The sequence below is a fragment of the Aphelocoma coerulescens genome, chromosome 1 (assembly GCF_041296385.1).
Source record: "Aphelocoma coerulescens isolate FSJ_1873_10779 chromosome 1, UR_Acoe_1.0, whole genome shotgun sequence".
Taxonomy (NCBI): Eukaryota; Metazoa; Chordata; class Aves; order Passeriformes; family Corvidae; genus Aphelocoma; species Aphelocoma coerulescens.
In genome coordinates this window covers 79,996,412-80,023,772 of record NC_091013.1, presented here as the reverse complement: position 1 = coordinate 80,023,772, position 27,361 = coordinate 79,996,412, and the positions used below count along the sequence as shown (strand labels likewise).

Sequence of the window (27,361 nt, the reverse complement as noted above, 5' to 3'; positions counted from 1 at the left end):
GTCACACCGTGGGAAAATTCTAGCCCTTCATGATCTCATATCATGGGGTGATTTCATTTTCTGATAGCCAACTTACGTTTTTAAATTTCTAGTCTTCTTAATGTAGTGCAATTCAGTTAGTGGTGCAGTAACAAGAGTGTGTTTCTCACTAAAAGAGATGAAGCATTTTGCATTCAAAATTGCATTGTGCCCTTTTAGAGTACAGTCTTCCTTTAATTCTAAGTACTAGGAACTTCTGGAAAAAAATCTTAGAGGCTTATTACAAAGTCCTTGCTGACCTTATAACAGAGATAAAATGTTTGATATACAAAATGAAGACAACATTAGTAAAAATTAAAATGTTAAAGATCCTTTTAAATAATCCAAACAATGCCTACTCATTTCCAAACCCAGAAAATCCACAACTCATCACCTTGCATTCATGTACTCTTTTCCCATTTGGGCTCTTGTGAAAAGAGTTTGTGGTAGTTTGCTATGTCAGGAACACCACACCACTGTCTCTGAGTCCTTCATGCTCATTGTGCTGCAGCCCACATTTCTGGTCACCTGAAAACCTAGGAAAGCCTGCGTGTCCTCAAGATTTCTTGTCATGCTGCTGCATCTATCTCCACAGACTGATGCATTGCCTTTGTGATATAATACATGTGAGAGAACACCTAGAAAACCCGAAAAATTCAAGCAAATTTTGCTCATTGACATGTCAATGTTTTGATTGGCAAAAAGTAGGTATCTTCCAATACAAATTTTACAATTTGTAATGTATGAAATGCTGATTAAAAATAATCATGTGATGAACATATGATTATTAGAAAAGTCTGGCAATGCAAATTGAATAATTAGTTTATTAGTTTGAAGACAGTATAGTTTATTTATACTAAATCTTAGATCTTATGCTGAATTGAGGTTTGATTCAGAATGAAAGGAAATTGTAATTCTGGAATTTTCTATGATATTGAACATTCAGGTTTTGATGATTTTAGGTTATTTGCATCAGCTTTCTCTAAGGCAAATAGAAATTCGGCAAAGAAATCTAAAGAACAACTTTATTCTAGTATGTAGAGTGATTATTATTTTGTAGATGGTTAGTGCTCAGCTTTTCTATTTTGAATAAACAGATTGTGCTGTAACATAAGCTGTGACTTGTACAGGCTCTTGTCTAGCAGTAGCACAAGAAAAATACTATTATTTCCACTGTGATTTTTTTGTCAAAAGAGTGAGATAAACTTACTACTGTGCATGGAGATAAACTTACTAATTGTATGTTGTAATGAAACAAGACCTCTGTCCTTTTGTCAGATACCACATGCTCCTGGTAATTCCAGCTGCCAGCTAAGGAGGATGGCACCACTGCTGGAGGAAGACAATTGTATGTAGTCTAAGAAAAAGGATAGGAACCCCTCTGCCTTGTACACCAGTGGCTCATAGCTGTGCCGTCTTTCAGAATATTCACACTTTGACTGTTTTCTTCAGTGTGCAAAAAAAACCCCAGTAGGCCCATATTTCTCTTACAATGTCAGCCTGGCCTGTTAGCCTGGTGACCAACATTAGGTGCAGAGACCAGGTTTTTAAGCAGTCCATGCCTCAATGAGAATGGCTCCTGGCCCCGTGCTGAAGGAGGAAAAGGGAGGAAAAGGCTCCCAGAAGAGTTGTCTGCAGGAGATCATCATGTGCCTTTTTTGGCTCGACGCTGGAGAAAAACTTTACTTGAGATCTATATCATCTATTCTCTAAGTCTCTGCTCTCAGCCACACACAGGGAAAGCACTCGGTAGCTGACTTGGACTGACTTCTGGTGCTAAAAGCAGAAGTCAGTCCAAACCTTTGGCCACATCGTTTGAAGGTGTCCAAAGGACCATTCACTGGTCTGAATTTAGATCTCTCCATTAGGCATGTGAGCGGATCTCACCAGGATTTTGGTTTCTGTGGCCACAAAGTGCTCCACAAACTAAAAGCATGCAAAGCAAGTGAATATAATGAAGAGGCTGTCTTCAAAACCATCCTCATGTTAAAGTACCTGATAGTTCCTTTATCCTTTCTCCAGATAGATGTCCTAAGAGATAAAATCTTTATTCCTGCCTGTTGGCAGTATGTTCTTTAAGCTCAGAATATTTTTTTTTTCCATGAGTGTTTCGTTTTACCCTCATTTAAAACTTTAAGGATGGCATAATAATGGTCAAATTCATCCCAAATCACAGAGAGTTTTCCTGAAGGTTAAGCATCTTTAAAGGCTCAGATCCAGCCAGTAGGACACTAGACACAAAGATGTGGTGGAAATCAGATACTTAGATACCTAGAACTTGGCCTTCACAGGGTAACCAATTTCTTACAGAAATGCTATATGTGCAAAAATATCTCACAGCATATTCAGAAATTAAAGAAAGACCTCTATATTTCCCTTTGTACGGTTTGCATTTTATGTAGACCTCTGTCTTTTGATAGCACTAATTCCCAAAATTATGGCCTCCAATAATCTGTACCTGAAAATAATGTTTGCAAAACCAGAGGCAGAGGCAGAAAGGTTTGTGAGGTGGGAGGTGAAGCACTGGGAAGGAGGGTCAAGGGCACTGCAAGGGGAAGGAACATGGTGGAGTTCCTTCCCATTTACACACAGATCACTTTGAATGTACTGGTGTGTATGTGCATCTCTTCAGCCAAGTGCTTGAGGAATGGCCATGCTTTGTGTGAACTTTCCTGGGGCAGTACATTTCTATGGTCTTAATGAGCACAGATGTCCCATTAGGGCTATGACTGCACAAAAGATTTCCACAGAAGTGTTATTTAAATACATGTTGGAATTTCGGCATGAGCTTGAAGGCTTTGCTGAATCAATGCTTTCTTCTCTAATTAAATCCTCTCCTCTGGTTTATGGTGTACACAGGCTGCACTGTGTTCCTGGAAATGAGGAAAGAGTTGATTGCACTTAGAAATCAAAAAGATGTCTTTACTAATAGTCATTCTCCTTCCATACTCTGTACATCTCCCTAAACAAGCACTTGTTGACTTGCAGAATTTTGCTCCAGAATATACCTGTACCAGTTTGGTCTCCTCCTGAGATCAGTGTAAACTTTCCTTACTTCCTTACACTAAATATATTTATCTTACACTAAAGCATGGTTTGTTCATAGTAATCCTAGTTGCAGTAGTATGAAGTGATAAATGCACTGTTCAGCTACTTGGAAAATTATAACCAAAACTATAAATTACATCATGATTTAAAGAGTTCATATATTTACTGTGTAAATAATTTCCTCTATAATCTTGGGTGAAAATCAAAAGCACTTGCTATAAAAATAATGGCGATAGCCTGAAACATAGCTAGAGGTAAATATATGCATACATATTTGCATTATATGCCTACTCACGCATTTGAAAAATGCTTTTCATTGCTTTTTGTAAACTATATATTTTTCATCTTTATTACCAAGTTGTTCTGTCCAACAATGACATCTCCCATATGTCAGTAAGTATTTCTTTTTTGAAAATACCTGCATTTTTATGTATCAATTTTTCATCCAAACCAGTGCAAATCTTTCAGCCTAGGGCAAAACAGCTTTTAACAATTCCTGTAATAGCTGCTGATAATTTAGGGGACTCAGTCTTTCAGAACACAGTTTCCAGTACTCTCTCAGTGCTTTTCTATATGCTTTCTCTTTGGTGATTTTGAATTACCACCAACGTAGCAGACACACAGCTCAGTTTATTCAATTTAAATTATGCTAGTAGTAGATTTAATGAAGCATTTTTCATTTTCAGATCTAAGTGCTTCTCCTCGCATACTTTTCTCTCCATAAAATACCTTTATGCAAACTCTTATTTAGAAAGTCGTGAGCCGCGGAGCTTCACAACTGAAATTAAGCGTCTGAGGAGCTGAGCTGTCCGAAGCCAACCTGGAGCAGAGGCTGGGGCGGCTGTGAGCGCGGGGTGCCAGATGTGGGTGAGGAGTGCCAGATGTGAGCGCGAGGTGCCAGCTGTGAGCGCTAGGTGGCAGCGGTGACCGCAGGGTGGCTGCTGGAACCCCTGGGCGACATCTCGTGGGTGGTGCTAGCTGTGACATTCGCGTGCCAGCTGTCACCGCTGGGTGGCTTCTGTGGCCGTCGGGTGCCAGCTGTGTCCGCGGGGCTGCAGCTGCGAGCCCTGGGTGACAGCTGTGGCCTTGGGGCGGCAGCTGTGAACCCCCACTCCCAGCTCGGGGAGTCCGACAGAGGGGCAGCGGGCAGCGCTGGCAGGTCCCCGTGGGCTGTGTCCATGGGAATTGTCAGGCTGTGCTTGGCAAAGTGAAGCTCATAACTCCAATCTGTTGCAAGAAGCAGCATTTTCTCTGGGGGCCTGTGCTAACCTCCCGTATCCTCAGCAACTGCTCCAAAAGTAACCACCACCCTCAACAGTCCAAGGCAAACAGTCACAATATCCACAGTCACAATATCCACAGTCACAATATCCACAGTCACAGTATCCACATCACAATATCCAAAGGCTGAGTTACCCACCCCGGACCCAGACCTAGACTTTAGGAGCTTATGTTGGATTTTTATCTGATAGTTTGAAACCTTGTGTTCCTAATTTAAGTGGAGGCTGTATGGCCCTTTGTTCCACCAGCAGCATTTGTTCCTATCATACAGAGAAGGCATTTCTAAGCATTCCCTGAACCCTTAGCCCCTGCAGGCTGCAGAGCCCTGCAGAGCCTGTGCAGACACACACACGCCTGTGGGCAAGGCACTTCAAGGAGCACACACACACATGGATCTACGTCCATTCACTCACCCAAAGTTAGCAAGATACAGTGCTTACAGATCATAAAAACACATGAAGCCCGGGGATGCATGAGGAAAAAATCCAAGAGACACCCCTTATCCCAAGCTGATTTAATCAATGAGTGCAGGCAGACCATGAAAAAGTCTGATTCACAACCAAAACCAGAGAACCCACATCTCAAACCTCTAGATCCTGTCTACAAAGTACATGTGCAGGTGACTCAGTAAGGTCACTGAGATGGCTGTCATTAAAAACATTCACTCTGCAAGGCTCTCTGCCTGTGTGTGTTGACCTCAGAAAAATGCTCTCCCTGTTTTGGCCAGGCCCCTCATCTGCACTGTGCCCCTCATCCTCAGTTCATGTTGATGTCCTGTCTTGGCACCTGCAATGTCTGTACTGGGTTTCAGTTCTGTGCCTTGGGTTTGGCTCTGGCACGTCTGAAGGACCAGTGTCCAAAGAGGTTCAAACTTCATAAGCTATGTAAAGAGCATGTTGGCTATCAGTGCTTAAACACAACTTTCCTGTTACTGGGATTTGGGCAATTTGCAGCAAGGGGCGTGAAGTTATGAGCGAGTGCAGGGAAGAGTGGTTATGTACATCCAGGTAATAGCAAGTTCTTTCCTTATAGGTTAGCTCCCATGCTTGTCTTTTTTCTTCCTTTAAGGTACCAAACCCTTAAAAAAATTCAGTGTCAGTTTTCTCAAGGCTTTTGGGGTATCTGTCTGTCACCTGAGAGCACAGGGGAGAACTGCTCACTTGAAAGGGTAAGATGTAGCTTTTAAGCTCTGCTCTAGCAAGTATTTGATTGTCCACAGCTCCTGGCCCACTCTGTTAGCTAAAACATTGCCATGCCAGTGTCAGGAGATCAGGCTCCTGTAGGCAAAGAAGTGAGCAGGACTTTTCAGGACAATCTACCAGGAATGCTGTAGTTTGTGTGCCTCAGTAACACATTACATTAGGATGCATAACTTCCTTGTTTCAGTTCAGTCTCATCATCTTATGATCTTATGATTAATTTGAAAAGCAGCTGTTAAAAAACATTAATTGGATGAGAAGCAAATGACCATTTTTCTTAGCGATATGAAACAACTGGAATGAAATTGTGGATTAGCTGTCTCCTTGGTTTTATGTGTCAATTCTGCCTTGTCTTGTTTGCTCTCCCAAACTCCTCTTGTCAACAGTAGGGGGAATATGATATTATAAAAGTGAATGGAAATGTGCAGTGGAAAGCAAGAAGAATGCTTAGTAAAAACACCGAGAAAATTATTTTAGCTTGACCACATGGGATCCTGTTTTCTGTATGTCTGGGTGTCCATCTGGTCCCACAGCAACTGGAGGCCAATTTTTCCAAGCCAAACTGAAATGTCACAGTTCCTACAGGTTTTGTGGAAATTAACAGCTGGCTAGAGGAGAAAAACCCCTATTAGTGGGAAGACAGATAATTCACCCCTGGGCTAGGCTGTGTGACCAGTGCTGGTCACCCCATGGGTAACTACACAGGATTACTCAGCTAGATACCTAAATATTGTAGGAGGATATGCATTATGAGAGCTAGAGGAGGTATGAGATGAGGGAAGTGGTACTGGGGGCTCTTTAGGGCTGTGGGAGGATATGGTGAGGGGCAAAATAGAATCCCATGTCCAGGCTCCTGGCAGAGACAGAAGGATAGGACCATCAGTAAGCACTCTTCACTCACTGAATTTGTGTTCTGACACTCCTATTCTGGTTCCTATTCCTCCAATGAAATGACAGTCAAAGAGGGAAAACTGAGTGACCAAGGTGTTATCACTAATCAGAAGTCAAGTCTTTCTGTGTTGGGAATGACTTTTTAGGCCTTCTTTGCTAATAAAGGAAAAGCAATACTAGTTGCTTTATTTATTTTCACAGGTGACCTGTGGACATGAACTGCACACTGGTTTAACAGAATGCCAGAGCTGCCAGCCAGGAAAGTTCATTAACTACATTTCACTGTTAAAGATTAACTTGACTTAAGACAAGAGATTTATATAAATTCTGAAAAATGTTTCACCTGGGAAAAGAGGGAGCACAGGGTCACTATGATGTTTGTTTATATATCTGAAGACAGAGGAACTTGCCTGTGTTGCAAAGAACTGAATAATCTCCTCTATGACTCAATGATTAAACGTTTCTTGAAGTTAAAATTACAATCATATTACACACTGAGCAGATTGTGTGTGAAAGAGTAATCTTGCCTCTGAGTATAAACACTTGGGTGTAACTTGGCAGCTTCTGCAACTGTGCTGTTAAACTCTGCTTTCTACGACACAGCCATCAGTTTAATTGAATGCTGGAGAAGAGTTTAAGCAGCCTGAAAATACAGAAATAGGTAATGAGGCGTCTCCATTCCACCTGCCTCCAGCATATTCTGCTCTTTTTGTGTTGGATATCACAATCACTCCACAGTGGGAGTGCAAGCAGGTGCCTTCAGACAACTCTGTCACTGGCTTGTGGTGATAAAAAGCTGCTGTTGTAACTTGTCAAAAAGCAAACTTCGTAGAGGAGAAAAGCAGGATGTCCTATTCTGAACAAAAACCTGAAAAATATCCATCAAGGACACTCTAAATTCCACAGCCTCATCTGTCTGAAAGCTAGTTGGATAGCCTTCCCCTGTAAAGAGATTTTTTCTCTGGAGGCTGAAGACACTGGTTTGCCCCAGCAGAGTCTTTGAGTGAGATGAGATGAGATGAGATGAGATGAGATGAGATGAGATGAGATGAGATGAGATGACATGACATGACATGACATGACATGACATGACATGAGACAAGACGAGACCAGATGAGTAATGTTGTGGAAAACTTCTTCCTCTCAGTACAGGGATCTTCCCTAACTCACCTAGCTGGACAGAAAGCCAAAGTAGTCAGACAAATCTCCCTCAAATATCTACCATGCCACCACACTTTAAGCTTAAATTTTGTTAGGGATCTAGATTGTGATGGTATTCACAATGATTAGACCTGTAGGTCAGTGAAACAGCACATTTGAGCCTTTACTTTGATTTCCTGGTGGGAAAAAAGCCAGTGGGTTTCTCATAGCAATAGCAGCAACACAGTGGTCCTGTGGCTGTTCACAGCAAATCAGATGGGCAAGGTTCAGGCTGGGGTCATTGCATTGTTATAAAAATACACAGCAAAAAGAAACATTTTACTAAAGCATGCAGGAGGTGTGTAAAACAGACGAATATGTGAGAACCAGGGAACAGGAGGACGAATCGGTACTGAGACCAGGTTCTCAGATATCCCCAGCCATGCAGGCAGTATGGCCAGCCATTTGGCAGTGAGCTCTGGGCCTGCTTCCAGAACTAAATGTAAAATAAATACCTGGAGAGGATATGACTATGACTCTATAAATTTTGTCTGATTTTATGAGGCGTTTCCATGGTGGTGGCAATAATGGTGGTGATAAATGTCAGATGTATGTGCACTTAAAGCACATGGTTAGTGCTAGCACATGGCTGTGCTCCATGATATGGTAGTTGAATCTATTCTTGAATAGGACAGGGTTGATTTGTGAAGCATGCCATTCATAGCTTCAGAAAAAGTGGCCACTGATGAAACGTTAATTGTTATGCTATAAAAACAGATCAGGATGATTATCAGGTGAGATAATATATTTAGACATTGGGACTTTAGGGTGATTTTGGTGGCAAAATACTATTGTCATGTGAAAGGGACAAGGCTACAACAGCCAAGGAGGAGCAGGACAAGATGCAGGAAAATGCATCTTCTGCAGAATGCAGAAAAGCGGGTGACTAATGAAAAGCCTGTATCTTACAGATGGAGAGAAAAGCTTGCTCTTTGGAGAGAATAGAGGCAAAGTTCAAGCACTGTATGCTGGAGGGATATTAGCATATTAACCTGTAGCTTTTCATACTTTGGAAGTGTAGAATGCCTTCAATAGATGAAGCAGAAAACAGGTGCCATCAACCTAAAACTGTTTATTGCCATAATATTAAAAACAGCCCAAATCATCTGGAGTATAAAGTAATAAATTATTTTGCACATTTTCCACTTAGGGGAAAAGTGCAATTTTGTTTTCGTCTTTGAAGATAAAATTTGAGCTGACATGTTTATTTATTAAAGTACATGAAAAGCATTTATGAAAACTAGTCCTGTTGCCTGTTCTGTGGAGCAGTGTACATACAAGCAATTTCTGAGATCACTGGAATGGTATTTATTGTCTTTTGCTGAATGTAAGAAAGTTTAATGATACTAGCAGTTAAACCAGCTGTTACTCTTTATTTCCCGGATAACTTTTTTAGCAATAGGGTCAAACTCCCACTGTTTTGATCCATGGAAGAAGTAGAATAATCCTGGAAATGAAAAAATAAAGCATTATGTTATGAACACAAGAAATAGCTTTATTCTGACAAATCAGGGAGCATCCCTTTTGTGCACACAGGAGAGCATCTCTTCATTTCTGTCTTTTGCAGGATGCAGAAATAATGACATCCATCATAATTCAGAATTTACGATCTTTAGAACTAAACAAATTTTACTGAAAAGCTTATTTCATTTACCTTTCTGTTGAAAAACAGCATCAACCCTCTGGCTAATTCCTGGAAATTCATTGACTGTCAGTCTAGGATAACCCTTCTCCATGGTCTGGCTGTTTTCGTCAAACCTAAATCATATGAAAGGAGACATGCAATTTTACACAATTTAGACACCAGTTCTGCACAGAGTTAAGCAGCTGTTAAAAGGTGGCCAGCACCTGCAATTTAGTTGGTTTCACTGGGATTGCAACAGAAAGTTGTATTATTTACTTGCACAAATGGCTGCAGAGTGCTGGCCATTGTGTTTTCCATGAGGCTGCTACTTGTTGGCTGATAAAGGCAGGTACAGCTCCAAAGAAGTATCTTAGGTGGGAAAAATTGAAGGAAGACCCACATTTTTGACTCCAGAGATGGGATTTACCTCCTCTATTGATAACAGTGCATGGAAACAGGACAGATTGATTCCTGCTGTAGCGACTGCACATATTTATAGCATGAATTTTGACTCCTCCTCTCAGACTTCAATAGGATATTGTACATAGTCTGTACCAGCTGACAGATTCAGATGGAGGCAAGGAAGCTGGCTTATTTCTTGTACAATCAAGTTGTTCCTAACTGAGCCAGGACAATTTTTATGAGATGGGGCTAAATTAAGGCAGCTGAAAGGAGAACCTAAAAGGTTCTTCCAGATTTGAGGAACCCTCTCAGGGAAAAAAAAAAAAAAAACAAGCAAACAAAGCCTTTGTTTTACTTCTCCTTGGATACAAGAATTATTTTTTCACAGGCACATGAAGCTGAGAGAATGAGAAATGTGTGTTGCGGTTTTTTTGCATGCTATTGTCTTGTGACCAAGGCAGTAAACTAACAATGCAAGATATTGTAAATACTCTACCCAAATTAATCAAAACTAAAAAACAGGAAACCACAGGAATCTCAACATCCAGCTGACACTGTATGTCTCACTGAGGAACCCCACAATTAGTCACGATAAAGTCTGTGTGACCCACGCTTGCCCTGGTTGCCTGAGGAAGACCTTTGCAGCCATTGTCCTTGCACACAGAAGGAATCTTTCAGCTTCCCAAAGCTGACTTCTTTCTTCCACCTGCCTGCACTTTGGTTATCAGGACTCACTAATGCCAGTGTGAGAATAGGATTTAGAGGGAACATGTTGAAAACCAGTGCTAACAGTCAAAGACAGGAAAGGAGCTCTCACTTTTCTTTTTCTAAAAGGGGTAAAATAATCCAGGACTTTTCAGAAACCAGAGAAATCCTGCACAAACCATCACAGACAGCCTTCTGCTGAAGTAGATTATCCTTAATTTTTAGAGACACTTGTGTATTTGTAAAAGTTCTCCAGATGCTGGATTTTTTTCAGCTTCCAGGCATAATGTATCAAAGTGCATCCATGTTTTGAATTCCCAATTCAGAACACCCTTAAGCTCTCAAAACACAAAGCTGTACTCTTCTCCCCATGCAGGAGTCAAAGAAACACTTCTATGAAAAGTAGAATTAATAGAATTATCTAGTTGCATACAGTTATCTAAAAGGTTTAATTTTTATTCAGATTATATTGGAATCATTCGTAGGAAAACATTTTTCAATTCTTCTTACCTCCAGTACTTGTCACCTGTGAAAAAGTCTGTCTTCCCTGTATTTTTATTACAAACAGCTGCATCAACTTTCTTGACACCTTTAGGGAAGCCCAGTGTGTTGATATTCTTTGGATAACCAAACAACACCTGATAGCCGCTGATAACCCAGAATTTGTTGCCTGTTAAAAGAAATTAAAATATTTAGTTTCACCAGTCATTTTCAGACAGCAAATGGTAAAATGCACTCCTTTATTGTAGGAAAACTAGATGAAATGTTTAGAGCTTTTATTTTATTTATTTGAAAAGTGAATTTTATGCCCACATCCTTTCCTCCCACATAATCAGATTAAGAAAAAAATTAAAGGAAATCTCATACGTCACCTTTGAAAAGTAAGATCTGATCTTTTGTGTTCTCATATGCAGCTTCAATGCCAGGAGGCAGATTTGGCCAGAGGGCAGAAATTAATTCACGTTCAGCTTCTGAGTTATCAGGATAGACCCGCCATAAGTGCCTGATTTAAATATGAAGCAGGTTTTGTAGTACATAATAAACCACAGAAACTTCTATACGTGCAAAAGACTGTGAACAACATTGGGACTTACAAGCTCTTTCTTGTCAATGGAGTTACCTGACTTGATGTGTCAGAAAGGAAATAACTCCCCGTACTGGGAAGTGTTTTTTTTTTATTCTAGCTTCTTTCTGGCATGTCGTTGGTACTGATTGATAAGTGGGATCAATTATAAGCAACTGAATATTTCAGGTTGTTGCTGTACCATACAGTAAGAGGGTTATAGGAGCCCAGGTGGGACTTGCTGTAACCTCTTCAGCAGATTAGTTCCCTGGATGGTTTTGGGCTTGCAAAGGTGATTGGCTCAACTGTATTGTCAAACATATTTATTTCTTAGTTAGTTAATTACTTAAATTAGTAAAATTAATTAAATACTTAATTAAATGTTCAAGGCCAAGTTGGATGAGGCTCTGAGCAACCTGGTCTAGTGGGAAGTGTTCCTGGTTGGAACTAGATGACCTTCCAAACCAAACCTTTATGTGATTCTCAGGAAATATTTGCATCATTTAGTCAAGTCACTACTCAGTGTAATCATCTATACATTTGGGAATAAGGTGTCATTGGGATTGAGGTGTTTTCTGGGAAAAAATGAAGCATGTTTTTTCAGGGGGTCCTGTAAAAATACTAATATAACTAATATCTGCTAAAACTTTTTTTTCCATTAATTGAAATCCACTTGCCTTGTTGTAAATCCTGTAAACATGTGAACCACAGAGGTATTCAGTCTTTGTATAAATCAAGAAAAACTAAACCCCATGTCGACAAACGTCATATCAGTATTTACCTGCCCTTTAGGAAAATGACTTCTTGTCGGAGTGTAGTTATAGCATCGAAAGACGTCTGAGAGCCACAGGTTTTAGGTGAGGTGGGGGTGGCTGGCCTTTTATCTGGGGCATTTGGTGGAGATCCTGAGGGAGACATTTTGGAAAGGAGATTTGGGAAGAAATATTAAGGTTTCCATACCTTGCTTTTTTTTAATATTATGACAACATGATTAAGTTTATGGTGAAACTTTGTGAAAGAGATTATTTCCCCTCTGCTTACTGTTTCTTTTAAAGCCATGGATTTTACTCACCATAAATGGACTGAATGCCACTTATATCATCTGCAGAGAGGGGAAATTCACTGGGGTTGACATAGGCATAATTGGGGAACATGAGAGCCCTCTGATCACTGGAATGGGAGAGACCCAGGGCGTGGCCAAACTCATGAGCAGCAACAAGGAACAAATTGAAACCTTAAGAAATTGATAAAGAGAAGAGATCAGTCAAATTTTACTCATCAAATGGCTGATATGACCAGAGCAGGGCTATTGCTCAGTGACAGTTTTCATACAATATATTGACATTCACTAGGGAATGCATATATGTGAACACATTTTTGTATTGGACAAGACTGTGGTCTTCCCCTATGAGAAGGGAGAGACTTTTGACCCTCCTGCTTTCTGTTAGCTACTGAAAATATGTGTGTGGCATGAGTAGATATCTGGGGGTGAGTGTGGGTGCAGCTCTTTGGAATGTCCTGGCAGGGTTTCCTGGCTGAGGTAGAGCAGATTAGATAGTGAGTCAGATCAAACTAACAGCTCTCCAGGGCAAGGCAGGACAACACACTCTGTGCTCACTGCAGGTATCAAAGTGTCACTCTGTGTGTCACTCTCCCTCCTACAAACTTGAGAAAGAAAGGTGAGATCATGAATAGACAAGGAAAAAATAAAATGTTAGCAGAACACTTTACCTTCCTACCATTGGGACTTTAAAGCATATGGTTTCTTTATAGATTTGTCAAACAAAATAAATTTTAAAAATGTTATTCTTATGCATGCTTATTCTCAGTGAAATATGTTAACAAAAAATAACTAAAACCAGAATTTCTTTCAACATGCAAGTACCACGCATTTCTGAATTAGGGAAGAATGGTCATCTGCTCTGCAGACCAAGAGCCAGAAATGTCAACAGAGTTAGTGAAGATCACAAGTCTGTGGCAGAGGAGAGGACTGGTCATCGATTGCCTAAGAAAGGCTGGCTGAAGCCAAGACATTCATTTCTCAAAAAACCAAACAAAACCTCATTTTTTCCACACATATTTCCAGTCTGTCCTCCCCTCTCATGAGTCCTCCAAGCGCTCCGAGTTCTACAATGTCTGGCTGCTAGAGCTGTGCTGCTGAGGAACAGCAGCAAAACTGGGCCTGACCCACTCAGTCCCAGGATGGGGAAAACATTACATTTAATCACATGATGTGTCCATCCCTCATCGCTCTTTTTTTCCCACCACAATAAACCCGTTCTCTCCCTGTGCAGTTTTACAGCACCTTCCTATTTTTCTCCTTGTTCTTCCTGACCATGATTTTTCTGTTGCAGTTTCCATCTCAAAAACTGCATGATGAGATGAGAAAAAAAAACGTACAAGAGGGTAATGTGTCTGTATACTGATGGACCTGTCAGAGGCAGTATGTGCTGTATGGCCAGCCTGGAGGCTGAGAGGACCACATGGTTTGTTGGGCACTTAGTGTTCCCCTCTCTGTGGCATATTGTTGAACCTACCCAGGAATTTTTAATGAAGACTCTTCATTATCCCTGCTGGTTGTATCGATTTTTAGGTGGTGGGGATGTCCTCTGAGGGCTGCTGAAAGCACAGGCTATGGTAGTGCCAGGCCGGGTGTGCACCAGGAGGGGAAAGCTTTTATCAGGGGTTGTGGAGCTCTGGTGGACATGGGCCACCACCAGCCCACAGGTAAGAGTGGCTTTTTCTGTGGCATTCCTACCTGAAAAGGATTGTCCTGTTGGCATTCTTATCAGTGTTAAATAAGAACTAGAGTAGATCAGGGTGAGTTTATGTCTATGCCATTGTAAGTATCCCCATAGGATGATGACCTGTAATATCCCCAAACAGCTCTTATGGTTAATGCAATGTTTCATCTCAGTCTCTTCCTTCACTTAAATAAAATCAGAAAGGAGTTTATTCATCTGTATAACACTTTAAAAACCTTTTTTGAACCTACCAGCTGAGCCTGTGGTCCAGTCTTCATCCTCATCAAAGTGTACATCACCACCTAAACCATTCCCAGGTGGAAAGGCATGAGCAAGGACTCCAAGGGGGCCATCAAAATAGCGAGGGCACTGTCCATGAGCTAAATAATATGGAGTTGAAACAACACTGAGCTTAGGTTATGACTACTGAAAAATCTATTAACTAATTTGACCATTGAATGCAGTCATCATATTACCTTTGGTCCCAAAAGCAATCATGATATCTGCTATTCCCTTCTGAATGCGAGTGAAAATCAGCGGAGTGACAGCACTCCACACTTTCAACGCCTTCTCCATTGCTTTATCCACATCCTCCTTGCTCATATCTGGTGTGTAGTTCACAATTCTACAGTTACAAGAATGCAAGTATAATACTTAGTATTTGCAGAAAAAAAAATTCCTAATATGGTTAAGATGATGAACAGAAAAAATAAGAAGCTATTTAACCATTAAACAAATAGTTTCCAAGATTCATCTTGGGCTGAGTGAGTTCAAGGTATGTGATAACTGTCCAATATGTCTTTTCCATAATAATAATTGTGTACACATTACCAGTTTTTTCTTAAAATGGCCCTTAGCCAGGAGGTTGTCACTTGAGCATAAGGAAAGTTATCTCCTCAGGTTTCTGTGACTACTACACTGTTGTCTCAGAAAGTTTTAAAGATAATGAAGCCTCTACAGGGGGCAGTTGATGTTTCTGTTTGGCTTACAGAATTTTTGTCAGGAGTGATACATGACAGGCACAATAATACGGTTAAACCAGTAAATGTAAAATACTCAGCTTGGTTCTCAGAAATTCCTCTCAGGAGCATGCACAGCTAAAAGCTGGAGAGTGAAACATTTTTATACTCCCAACAGGAAACAATTGCTATAGAATTATATTTAAATATAACAAATATGGATACCCACAAACCTAAAATTTAAACTCAAAAAGCAATTTCTGAAATACTACCTGTATGTCAGTTTGGTTTTTTTCCATCCGGGCAGAGTGAAGCCATAGAGACCCACATCAGGAACTCCACACCTGGGTTTCTTCATCATTTCCAATGTCTCATTATCTGGTTTTCCAGTCACTTTCAAACCAAAAAATTGTTGCATTTTCTGAAGTTTTTCAGCTGTGGATTCAGCATTTATTTTCCATCCAAGTTGATTTGGATCTGTCTCAGCAGCATAGAATTTATTCAAATAATTCTAGTGGAAAAAAAAGCAAACACATGTCACATTTTGATATGTTTCTTAAACAAATACCTTAGGACTGATGTTGTTTGTGTAGGTTGCTGACAAAACCTTCTGCCTGTGATTTTGGAGCACAACAGATGTTTTCCCGAGAACCATAGCTGAACAGAAATGGACAACATTGCCCTGACTCTTATTTACTTGACATTTCCAGTCTGTACAGATTTATCCTACTTTAGTAAAGCTTGGGTAACAGAGTTCTATGCAATAGCATTTTCTCAGAAAGGCAGCAAGCTGCTGCGCAGCTGGAACACACAGATTAGGTCTAAAAATAGAGGGCTCAATAGATCTCAGATATGGAAAATGCAGTTACCTGTACAAGCTTTGCATCTTCTTCGTTGTCTTTCTCTGGGTGGGTGGGAAGAGTGCCAGAAACAGCTGTGCATGTTAAAAGCCAAAGTGAAAGAGCCTTCATTTTTACTGTCATCCCTATCCTGGTGGGAGAGCAGTCTGCTTTCTGCTCCATGTGCCTCCTTTCTCGCCTCCCAGCTAGTATGGTTATGGGGTGCTTTGGAGAGTCAGCTGTAGACTGACTCAGAGTTCATCGTGCTCTGATTCTCTCCACATGAGCTATAACACTGTGCAGACTGACACAATAAAACTTAATTGAACCCATCCGATTTCACAGTCATCTGAAGTCAGTCGGGATTTGAATACGCCTAAGCCGCTTGGCTACCATTTCAAAACTGGCACTCAATTTTAGTTATTTTACCCTGAATTTGACAAACCTGGGCAATTTCATGCCTGATTAAATGGTAGACAAATGCAAAACCTTGTAAGTTGTCCCAACATAGCTGTGTGAAATGGGACCACCAAATGTAGAAGTACTCAACCATTCTCAGCCTAGAAAATGGGAATTGTGCATGAGATATGAATACCATGAAAAACAAAACAAAAAAAAGTTGAGAGAAATTACTGTAAGCAGAATATTTTCTTTTCAAATTGATTCATAAAGTGAGACTGAATGTTTTGGAAAATGGATGAAAATGTCAATTCCCTACCCACCTACTCCTGGCAACTCTTTGAAACTGTGTGTTTCTTTTAAATTATTCTGGTGGAATCCAAAATATGCATGAATGAGAATGATTTTACCTTATAAATTGAGCCTAAAAAATGTGAATAATCTTATATCTCTGTCTGCATCTATCTATCTATCTATCTATCTATCTATCTATCTATCTTCTAGCTGCAATTTCATCACTAGAAGTTTTTTTCAGTTTAACCACATTAACCACAGGGGATATGATTATTTCCTGTCTTAAGTAATTTGGAATAAGGGAAGTTTCAAGAGTCACCCAGGCTGTGACGAATTATGGGATTTCACCCTGTTCCAGCCAAGCACCTTCCTCTTCCACTGGCAGCAAATGGAGCTGAAGGTGTTTGGCACGTCAGAGGAGCCCTGACAGCACGTACTCAAATTTTACAAAACTGTTGAAAGAAATGCCTTCATGTTGGACTGTTGCTTTTCTTGGGAAATACTTCTTTCTGTGTTTTTGGCGTTTTTTGCTGTCACTTGCAGCCAACTCTTCTCCAGCTGGAGGCATTAATGATGAATTTTTTCATCCCAATAGCCTCCTTGTTAAACTTGTTAATGGCATTTCTGAGCTACTATTAAAAAAAATGTGGACCCGTCCCTTGATTCATTTTTGTTATCATTGCATTGTATGGGTTGCATTCAGTTCTCTGTGTATTTGACCATACTGATTAGATTCCTGTTGATATAAGGCACACTTAGACAGCTAACTAACAGACACCCATGTTGTGAGCAATTAGGAATGTTGAGTCCCTGCATATACATCATGACCACGTTTCAGCACTATTTCTGGTTCCTGGGATGCTCTGAGTAACATGACCTGGTACTACTGATGTGATGAGGATAGGCAGTGAACTTTCTGGGTTAAAACAGAGGTCACATTACTGCTGTCTTCTAAGTGGAGGAAATAAATCATGAGGCAGTTCAACATCGACCAACTTTAATAAATGTCAAAGATGAGCATTAGGAAACCGTAACCAGAAGCTCCTTATACAGCTTCTTCTTTTCCCAGACCCCAAGGCCAGCTATAGACTTGTTTGCGAAACATCACTTGTGAAAACACTTTTTCAGGTCTCTCTCCCATGGACAGTGGGAACTGGCTGCTATGTTGTGTAGGTGGCCAGGTTGCAAAACCCTGGTAGTGTTTTGTGTGATGTAGATGTCCCTTATTTGTCACTCAAATGTCTCCTGAGCAAACACTAATGTTACCTGAAACTAGAAATGTCGTCTAAATTAGTGGTTTAAACTTGTCTAGATTAAATGACGATATTTGTAGAGGTCAGATGACCCTATTCTAAGACAGCTGGTTGAATCACTCTCCAGGGATATGTATTTCTCTGTTTTCTGCAGAAGAAAGCTTAACTAATAAATGCATAAAGTTAGATGCAGCTGATCTTAACCTAGCTGCTCTTACTGTCTCTATCCTTCACTGCTACATGGCAGATAGCTGTGGGGATCTGATAGCCAGCCACAGTGGAAGCAAGATAACCACTTCTCCTAGTTCATATCGAATCTGCCCATAGTTCTTGATTTTTTGTAAAATTAAATTCATATCAGCCGAAACATGTTTTCCAAGAATGTATACTAGTGCCATGGGAAAATATGTTTGGTGCAAAACCCCTGAACAACGTTTGTCTTTTGTGACATAGGCATGAATATAATCCGACTGTAGCACCATTGTCATTCCTTCCAGCTTTAAAACCTTTGAAACAAAAAAATATGTCAATTTAAAAGCATAAGACAGATCTCTCACACTGGTGGCTGTGATCCAGAACCTAGAGGGGACATGTGGCTTCTAGACTGGTAGTTGGAAGCCAACTGGAAACCTTCAGAAGCCTTAATGGTGCTAGAGAACTGTTCAGGCAGGTGAGTTGAGTCACTACTCTTCAGGCTCAATCCTTCCACAGAGCCCTGTCCTATGCCCACAGTTGTAAAGATGTATGCTCTGGGGAATAGTCTAATAGTGGAAGTTGGGAAAGAGGAATAGAAAGTGGAAGTAGATCTGTACACTGGTGATCATGAGCCCCAGCTAATTAACCGTCAGATTTTCACCAGAGTTTGTGTGGGGTGGGGGGTTCAGAGACAGGTGTGTGCTCCTTTCCCTGTCTTCATGACAAAACCTGGCATTTCCTGCCAGAATACATTTTTTAGTGTTCAAAAGATAGACTTGGCTCTTGAGCATCAGGGCAAAAAAGACATCAAGAACAAAATTATATGAGAAACATAGTTTATTAGGAAACTTGACTGTAACATGAGAAGTTGTGATAAATTATATAATTTTATTTGGCTTAGAATAAATAATTATTAAGACTATACTGCCACAGAATTTGAACAGAAATCCGTTCAGAAATCATGAAATGCTGAAAAATGCAGCACATAAAAACATACAGTGGGCATACAGAAAAACATTGCAATTAACAATTAAACCAGCTGGTGCTCTTCATTCGTCGAACAATCCTTTTGGCATGAGGATCAAACTGGAACTGAGTTGTTCCATGGAAGAAATACACATAGCCTAGAAGTAAAATTTAATCCAATTATATTTCATAGGTGACTTTTTTCAGTGTTTTGGAAAAAACAATCCCCATTATAGACAGTCCATATATACCTGATATTTTTAATTTCCTTTTCATTAAAGTTAATAACAGCTTTTTGAAAACAATTATTCTATCTATAGAAGCCCAAATATTCACATAAACACAGATTAAAGGTATGTTTCACTCACCATCTTTCTGGAAAGCAGCATCAACTCTGCCAATATTTCCAAAGTCGGACACTATTTTCCTGGGATACCCATGATCCATGGATTTTTTCTTTTCATCATATCTTAGAAGAAGAAATGTCATTACAATTTATGAGGAAGTGGACAATAGTTTGAAAGTCAAAAGCAAATTCTTACATGCAACTCTACTGTTACTAAGAAGTCTCATGGAGATTAACTGAAGTAGCTTTTTAATTCTTCTTATTAAGTTTCTCTGAGAGATTTCTCTGACATTTGAAAATCCTACCTATGGTAAAGTTTGTTCCCAGGGATCTTGGAAACAGCTCAGAAATTAATCATGTATTTCTGGACTAGCAGAGCCTTGGCCATCACTTGCCCATAAAATGAATTTCTATTTCAAGGCACTGAATATCCAGTTCAACATAAAAACAAAACATAAAACTTCAGAGAAGAAGACAATAGCACAGTCCTGAACCATAGCTGAATTAGTGTCAATGATAAACTTCTCAAACAAAATTGCTCTCTGAATATTTGTCATGAGCTTCAATTAGAAATACAAGCAACTTTAAAATTGGAGAATATTTATAGTTACTTCACAGAGGAATTCATTTACAACACTTTGCATTGATGGCTCATTTTGTTTGAAAAGTGAAGTAAAAGTAGACACAACATCCCTATCACAACATCCCATAAAAAAGCAGCACTGTTGTGGAGAAAAAGTGAGAAATCTACTAGATACCCACTCTTTTTTACTGGGTAGCTGTTTCATTCAGGAGAAAGTACTTATATTCCTGCTACAGGAATCTAATGTTCATGAAAAAAAATCCTGATGAAAAGGTGACATTTTCTAGCAAATGCTTAATTTTTTTTAAACTCCAAAGAAACATTTAAATTTCTGGAATATACCTGGTTTAAACATCATCCCACTCAAACTGTTTAGTAATACATCAGTCCCCAGGGAAATGAAAACGTGCCTCCTGGTAAATGATCATTAAATCTTACCTCCAGTATCTGTCAGCTACAAAGAAGTATGTTTTTCCTGTGGTTTCATCGTTGTAAGCTGCATTGATTCTTTTAACAGTCTTCGGGAACCCCAAGCGATAGATTGGCTGGGGATAGCCACGTACAACGTCATATCCCCTGACAACCCAATACTTATCCTCTGAAAAATATGAGCAAATTTCATTTGTTTTTGCTAGTTATGAACAGCATTTACTTGTGTTTCAGATGTGTAGAAGACAATGTGTCTAGATGTCAGTATTATTCCTTTCAGTTTACTACTTTAGAAAATGTTTCTAATTCTTACACTGGGACTACATCATGAAGACAGGGGAACTGGCTTTTGTTTTAAGAGTAAAACATTAGAATTATAAGATGTATTGGATAGAACTTTTCCCAGAATTAAAAAAAAAAAAAAAAAAAAAAAAAGGGTATTTATCTGGATAACAGCTTGGGGAGTGCTGGAGGCTGATGAGTTAAACCATTGACCTTGGGTCGGGATGTTGAATTCATAAAATTCCTGTAATGTGCTATTTGATTATAGAGCCATATAATATTTTGAAAACTAGGCCATGTGCATCAAATTAAACTATTAAGAAAAGCACATGTCTAATCAAAAAGTTTTGGTAATTTTAGATGTAATAAAAATATTTGTTTATGGTAATAGGTCTTGCATGATAGTATTTGTATAATGAATTTATTTGAGATATTTAAAGGGTATTTGACACCTTTAAAAAGGACTGATTGTGTTCATTGAACAATTTCCCTCTCATAGTAAAGTTTTCCACCGACATATTTTTGCATTTTTTTTTCAAAATATAACAAATACTAACAAGAATATCAGTAACTGTAGCATAAAATGCCTGTATTTGCCAATTGAATTCAGTAAAAATCCTTCTGCACAAAGTGAAGTGCTGTTATCTGAAGAGAACTAGACCTGAAGAAGGGTAGCTGTTTTCATTTGTTTTGTCAAGGCATTAACTATAACAGAGGGGCAAGTTTTCTAGATTATGACCTCTGAAGATCCATTACAGCAATATGATCCTCTGGTTTAATTATTTTCAGAATTGTAAGATTATCTGTTCTATTTCCTTAAAAACACTTTAACTTCTGTAACTGCATCATTTTTTAAGAAGCAGGAAGTAACAGGTCAGAAAAAGTGGAGAACTTCTGGTTCAATTACCTTTAAAAAGTAAAATTTCATCCCTCTCAATGTTTTCATAAGCAGCTTGAATTCCTGATGGTAACCTTGGCCAGAACAGGGAGATGAAATTGAGCTCTGTCTCTGTCCTTGCAGGATGCTTGCGCAGCATATATCTGTTTTAGACAAAATTTATGTCATATAATAATTCCGCTCCTATCAAAACTTCAAAACAATTATTATAGCTCCTGGAGTACAACAGAGGGAGATGGGTACTTGGATGTGAATACCCCTGTCCACTGCATGTAAAAGAAATTTAGAACAAAGACATTTGTAATTTTAGCACCTCAATTACATGCTAAAAATCAGACAAATTGAATTTGAGACCTTCTATTTCTCTATAGGGCAGTAAGGCTCAGACATCCTCTCCCTGGCAGTGCTTTCAGTTCTGCCCCTGCTCCTGTACTGAGGATGAGGGTGGGACCCAGGAACACATTGCTTAAGGGTATGTGAGTGCTCTTGCTTTGCTGCTTATTTGAATTGATTTCAGAGAAAAGTCTGTCACAGTGCTGGCCACAGTGGCAGAACAGTTGGAAAACAACCTATAAGCCCATGTCACCTTCCCTAATTTTATCAAATAGGGCTCTTTGGGTTAGTGATCTGAGAACTCACTTCTGTAAATACATGGTGGTTTTCTAGTGCTTCTCTTTGTATTACGTTCCAAAAGGACAGTTTTCCCTCAGGGATTATTTTTAAAATACTGAATATTTTGAAGAAATAATATGTATGCTTATTGCTGTTACCTGCCCTTGAAGAAGAATATTTCTCCACGTAGAGTAGTAATAGCATCAAATGTCAAATTTGGGTCGCAAGCTTCTGGAGTTATGGGTCCTGTTGGTTGCACAGCAGCATTAGACCGTCCTGTAGGATGAATAGTTATGATTTAGGGGGGAGAAGTATAAAGAAAGTATTCAGAAGGTCTCTGAGGACCAAGAAAACACTTTTTGAATGAAAAAGGATGTAATTTTAAAGTAAGAGTGTCATTAAATGCAGAATTCTAATGTTGATAAGACCAGTTGTGTTCATCATTTCCAAAATGAGATTTTTGGAACTGGACTTCAGCTGAAGTTTGCTTCCAGGAATTTTCTCTCTTTTGTTATCTATTTTTCAGAAACTGTTAAACTTGTCATTGGTGGAATATTAAATACGTCATTTTACCATTTACCAGATTCACAAGTAGAAATATTAAATAAATACATATTTTCTTACCATTTACCAGCCTCCCAAATAGATATAATAAATAAATATATTATTTCTTACCATAGATGGCCTGAATTCCATCAATATCATCCTGAGGAAGAAGGAATTCATTTGGGTCGGTGTAGGAGTAAGTTGGATACATCAGTGCTCCAGGATCATTTGAATGAGACAGACCCAGTGAATGGCCAAGCTCATGGGCAAGAACAATGAACAAATTGTAGCCTGTAGGATAAAAACCATATGAAACAAGATAAAATCTGTTTCAATACTCGACACAGTTCACTAGAGGGGAAACACTCATGCTAAAATACACTAGCGGTACAAGAGAGACTGTAAGTAATTCTATTATCATAGCAACTCCAAACCATTATGACAGAAGAGCTATAAGAGTATATAAAGAATATCTGGCCTTAATTGTGGACTCATTGTCATTTCTCTAGTGTCCTTATGTCTGAAACATGAGCTGTTTCCCCTGCTATCACTTTAACTGCTCAGATCAAGGACTATGTCCATGCTGAGGGATTGTTGGCAATAAACCAACAGAAAAATAACTTCAAAACAAGCAAGGAGATTACAGTTTCAGTGATACTTGGGACACCCTAGTTAGCACCAAACTTTGAAGTGCTAGGTTAAGAAAAAGAAAGAATTTGCCTTCAGAAGTCTACCAACTGATTTTCTTGTATCCAAGTTTTAGCTTTCCTCTGAATGAAAAAGTATTTTGAAGTTCTGACCTTAAAATCATTATACACTCTTATAACCTAAATATTTATATGACATTATAAATGTCACTATGATCTAAAAAATCTATTTTCTGCAAGTTCATGCCTAAAAGAGTCAGAAAAAACAACAAAAAAGGGCAAGCAATTATAAATTAAAGGCTCTGTCACTTTTGCTCACTTTTCTGCCCGTAGAAAGACTCATTAAATAGAAGGCATCACATGAGGTAAGACTGTACGAGGTTAAAACTATAGAGATTCAGCTACGAAATGCTTACCTCTTCCATCTTTTGTCCAAGCTTCTTCCTCATCCATATGCACATCTCCACCAATATTTTCACCAGGCTGGAATGCATGAGCCAGCTGTCCATTGGGACCATCAAAAGGAGAATTGTCGCCATGGTCTAAAGTGAAGGGATAAAAAATAAGTTAAAATCTTAAATTACTTCTATGACTTCAGATGGGTATTTAATATCCCATGTTATTATTTTTACCTCTATAAACAAAAGAGATCATTATATCTGCTTCTTTGTCCTCAACCTTTTGGAATGTCAATGGTGTCACATCGCTCCAGACACTGAGAGCTTTTCTGACTGCTTCATCTACATCAGCTCGTCTCATCTTTGGGGTGTAATTCAAAATCCTTCAAAGAAAATCCAGCACATAATATATTATTTAGAAAATAGTTGAAATTTCAGCATTTTAGGTGAAATATAATTACTTGCAAAAAAGTAAAAAATCTTAGACGTATCTTTCATGAATGAAAATTAATTAAGGCTTTGTTTTAGATACTGCCTTCTAAAGCATCTGTCTTCTTCCAGAAATCACTAAATGACTCCATAGGTCCATATATCACGTAATATAATCCCTTCAGACCCCCCACCCCAAAAGCTGGTGTGCTAAATTTATATCTTTTTGAACCAGATTAGGAAAGATTACCTGTATGTCAGATTATTTCTTTTCCATTTGGGATTCCCTGGTGTGAACACATATTGCTCTACATCAGGTACACCACATCTGGGTTTTTTCATCACCTCCAGTGTGTCAAGATCAGGTTTTCCAGTCACTTGTAGTCCAAAGAATGACTGCATTTCCTTGAGCTTTGCAGTAAGGGGGTTTTCACCATGGCTTCTTAAATGGGGATGGTGCTCCTTTTGAAGGTTGTAGAAATTCTGTAGATAACTCTGAATCAGAGTTTAAAAAAAAAAAAAGAGAGCATTGTGACTTATAAGTACTATCTTTGGTCACACTTAAATTTTCTAAGTAATCTTTAACTATTCCCATATGGACATGCCCTGTGTTTACCAGGACCAAAACCAACCTCTTTTCTTCAGTACAGATTTCCTATAGTTTTCTGACTTTGTTGTTTCACTGATGAAATAGATCAAGACATGTCTTGAAAATCTAATATGTACTATTAATAATTAATTCTACATTATTTACTGTGCTCAATTACTCTAAGAGCAAAGCTTACAAGAAAGCTTATAACTTTATAACAAGAAAACTTATAACTAAGGAAATGGAGGCTGGCAGTGAGACTCCACACAGCCAGGACTCCCACCGAAGCCGGTGATTACTGCTAAAGGGTCAGACTTGGTGAATCCTGCCTTTTATTTTTAGCTACAGAATATGATACTAGAAACTCAGGCCTTGCTACTAAATTTCAACAATTTTGTCTACAACAAATTATGTTGTGTCTATGTGAGTTCCCTTTTTCCAAAATATTCTATAAAAGATCTATTCAGCCAAAACATGGACTAACGTGCCTGCTTCAAGCAAGTTTCCTTCCTTATGTTATTGAGACCAGTCATATCACAAGTTTCAAAGCACGTTCTGAAATGTAAATTGCTGCTGAGTTTTATTGTTGCTGCTAGAACTCATGCCTCAGTAGTTTTTTTATTATTTTACTGACAACACCAAAAGTGAAGTATACAATATTCAGATGACTTCTGGGTAAATAAGTTCCACATATTTTTCCCACATTTTCTAGGTTGATAGGAAAAGCTTTCTCTTGAAACCTCTGCAAAATGGTACATCTTAAGTTTCCAGCCATACTCTGTGAATTGCAATTATAGTTATCTCTCAGACTTCCTTAGGTTTCCCTTAGATATACACTGAAAAAAATGCTTACCTCTACAAGCTGTAGGGTTTTCCCTTCATCTTCTGCTTCTGGAGCCACAGGAAATGTGGAGGAGATGGCCACATATAGCGAGAGGAGAACTGCAAAGGTCTTCATCCTCATCTGAGGTTGTCTGCCTCAGTTTCACTCTTGAGCTATTGAGCACACTTCTCAGCTGTGTTTATATAGCTGATAGTAAATCAGTGACAGCCTGACTCATGCTGTATAATATCCTCTGATTAGTAAAAATGATGCATAGCAGTTTCATCATCAGGTAGTGATGCAAGGTGTTTAACTAATATCACTATCCTTATTTTGCCCAAGCCTTCTGGTTTGGGCAATTTCATAGCATGTTTAACAAATAAGGAAATGTTTTTCAGGTAAAATGTGGACCTAAATTTCATATGTTTATTTTGAATCATGAATTTAGACCATTTAGACCATTTAGACAAGATTTTGACAAACTGGAGAAATAATAAGAAATAACATATAAGAGCAACATAATCTATTTTATGATAATTAATCAAATTATGCTATGTGTGATACATATGATTTAATCTTAAACAGACTGTAGAATATTATGTTGCAATATGTAATAGCAAAATACAAATGACAGTAAAAAAACCTGATCTTTTTTAGGAATAACCAGCAGCATAACTCCAGGTGGACTGTTATCAGTTATCTAACAGTTCTATCTAAAACAACCTTATGATGTTAGCAGAAATGAATGCTAAAATAATTCAGTATTTTTAAACTGATATTAACAAATTCGGTCATGCTACTGGAATGCATAATCTGGGTTCCCATATGTGTGGTAGGTAACATTTCTACTCTTGCCGGCATGGATAAGGTCTCAGCTGCCATAGTGTGTTTGAAATCAAGCAGAGAAAGATGAGCTCTGGGAGGAAAAGACTCCATGAAGTACAACAGGAATTTTCATGAGTGTGGAAAAGGAAGATTAAAGTAACCATTTTTACGCTGTGTTCACTGTCTCGTGGAAGGGTGAGTGGAGCCATGATAAAAGCTGGTAAGTATAAGAAAATTTTTAATAAAAATTTAGCAGTGTCCAGTCTCCAAGACTCTAGAGAGGTCTTAAACAGCAGTGATTAAGTTTAGACATGAGGTTTGAGATTCAACTGCCTGAGCATTAGTGTTATTTGAAATTCTCTAGGGAATCACACCTGATCTCCAGCTGCCCTGAAAGGATGCAGGTCTCCATAGCACCTGTGTCATGGCAGCCAGCCCTGGGTGGGAGTCTCAAGTACAGGCAAATGAACAACGAGGTGGAATCTGCATTAAGTGTTATGTTGTGTAGATGTCTGTAAATTTTTCAGGTCTCCAAGCTCCCATTTTGGACTATGAATTCTAGAGAGTGATTCAACTGACCACATGACATGGACCTCTAGATGAGATGAACTTCTCTCTATACTACACTGACTCTATTGGCTGGGTCCCTAACAGTGTTAAGAGAAGTTTAAATATCCTGGACAGTGTAGACTCCTAAACTAAGGAAGACATTTCTAACTGCAAGCATCAGAGTAATTGGCCTGAAGGGGATGTGTGTTGCTAACTACGCAGGCTGTCAGGTACAGGCTGGACATCTTTCAGGATGGTTTTCTGTCCTTATTGAAAGTAAAGACCCTCCTTGTAAACCTTAAAAGAGAAACAGTAAACGTTAGTG

General features: G+C 39.0%; 2 protein-coding genes across 2 annotated transcripts; both read right to left on the bottom strand.

Annotated features, from left to right (window-relative positions):
- Positions 1 to 8,926: 8,926 nt before the first annotated feature.
- Positions 8,927 to 16,120, bottom strand: LOC138119175 (matrix metalloproteinase-27-like). The gene is made up of 10 exons (XM_069030767.1): positions 16,004 to 16,120; positions 15,407 to 15,645; positions 14,652 to 14,800; positions 14,427 to 14,555; positions 12,504 to 12,665; positions 12,213 to 12,336; positions 11,241 to 11,371; positions 10,879 to 11,038; positions 9,292 to 9,395; positions 8,927 to 9,084 (listed from the first exon to the last, which is right to left on the bottom strand). The coding sequence occupies exons 1-10, from the start codon at positions 16,115 to 16,117 to the stop codon at positions 8,984 to 8,986; spliced, it is 1,413 nt and encodes a 470-aa protein (XP_068886868.1). The 5' UTR covers positions 16,118 to 16,120; the 3' UTR covers positions 8,927 to 8,983.
- A 2,860-nt stretch (positions 16,121 to 18,980) lies between these two features.
- On the bottom strand, positions 18,981 to 25,771 carry LOC138119169 (interstitial collagenase-like). Its single transcript, XM_069030753.1, has 10 exons — positions 25,693 to 25,771; positions 24,501 to 24,745; positions 24,056 to 24,204; positions 23,840 to 23,965; positions 22,906 to 23,067; positions 22,389 to 22,506; positions 21,628 to 21,761; positions 20,448 to 20,607; positions 19,449 to 19,549; positions 18,981 to 19,238 (listed from the first exon to the last, which is right to left on the bottom strand). The coding sequence occupies exons 2-10, from the start codon at positions 24,650 to 24,652 to the stop codon at positions 19,138 to 19,140; spliced, it is 1,203 nt and encodes a 400-aa protein (XP_068886854.1). The 5' UTR covers positions 24,653 to 24,745; positions 25,693 to 25,771; the 3' UTR covers positions 18,981 to 19,137.
- Between the last annotated feature and the right edge of the window lie 1,590 nt (positions 25,772 to 27,361).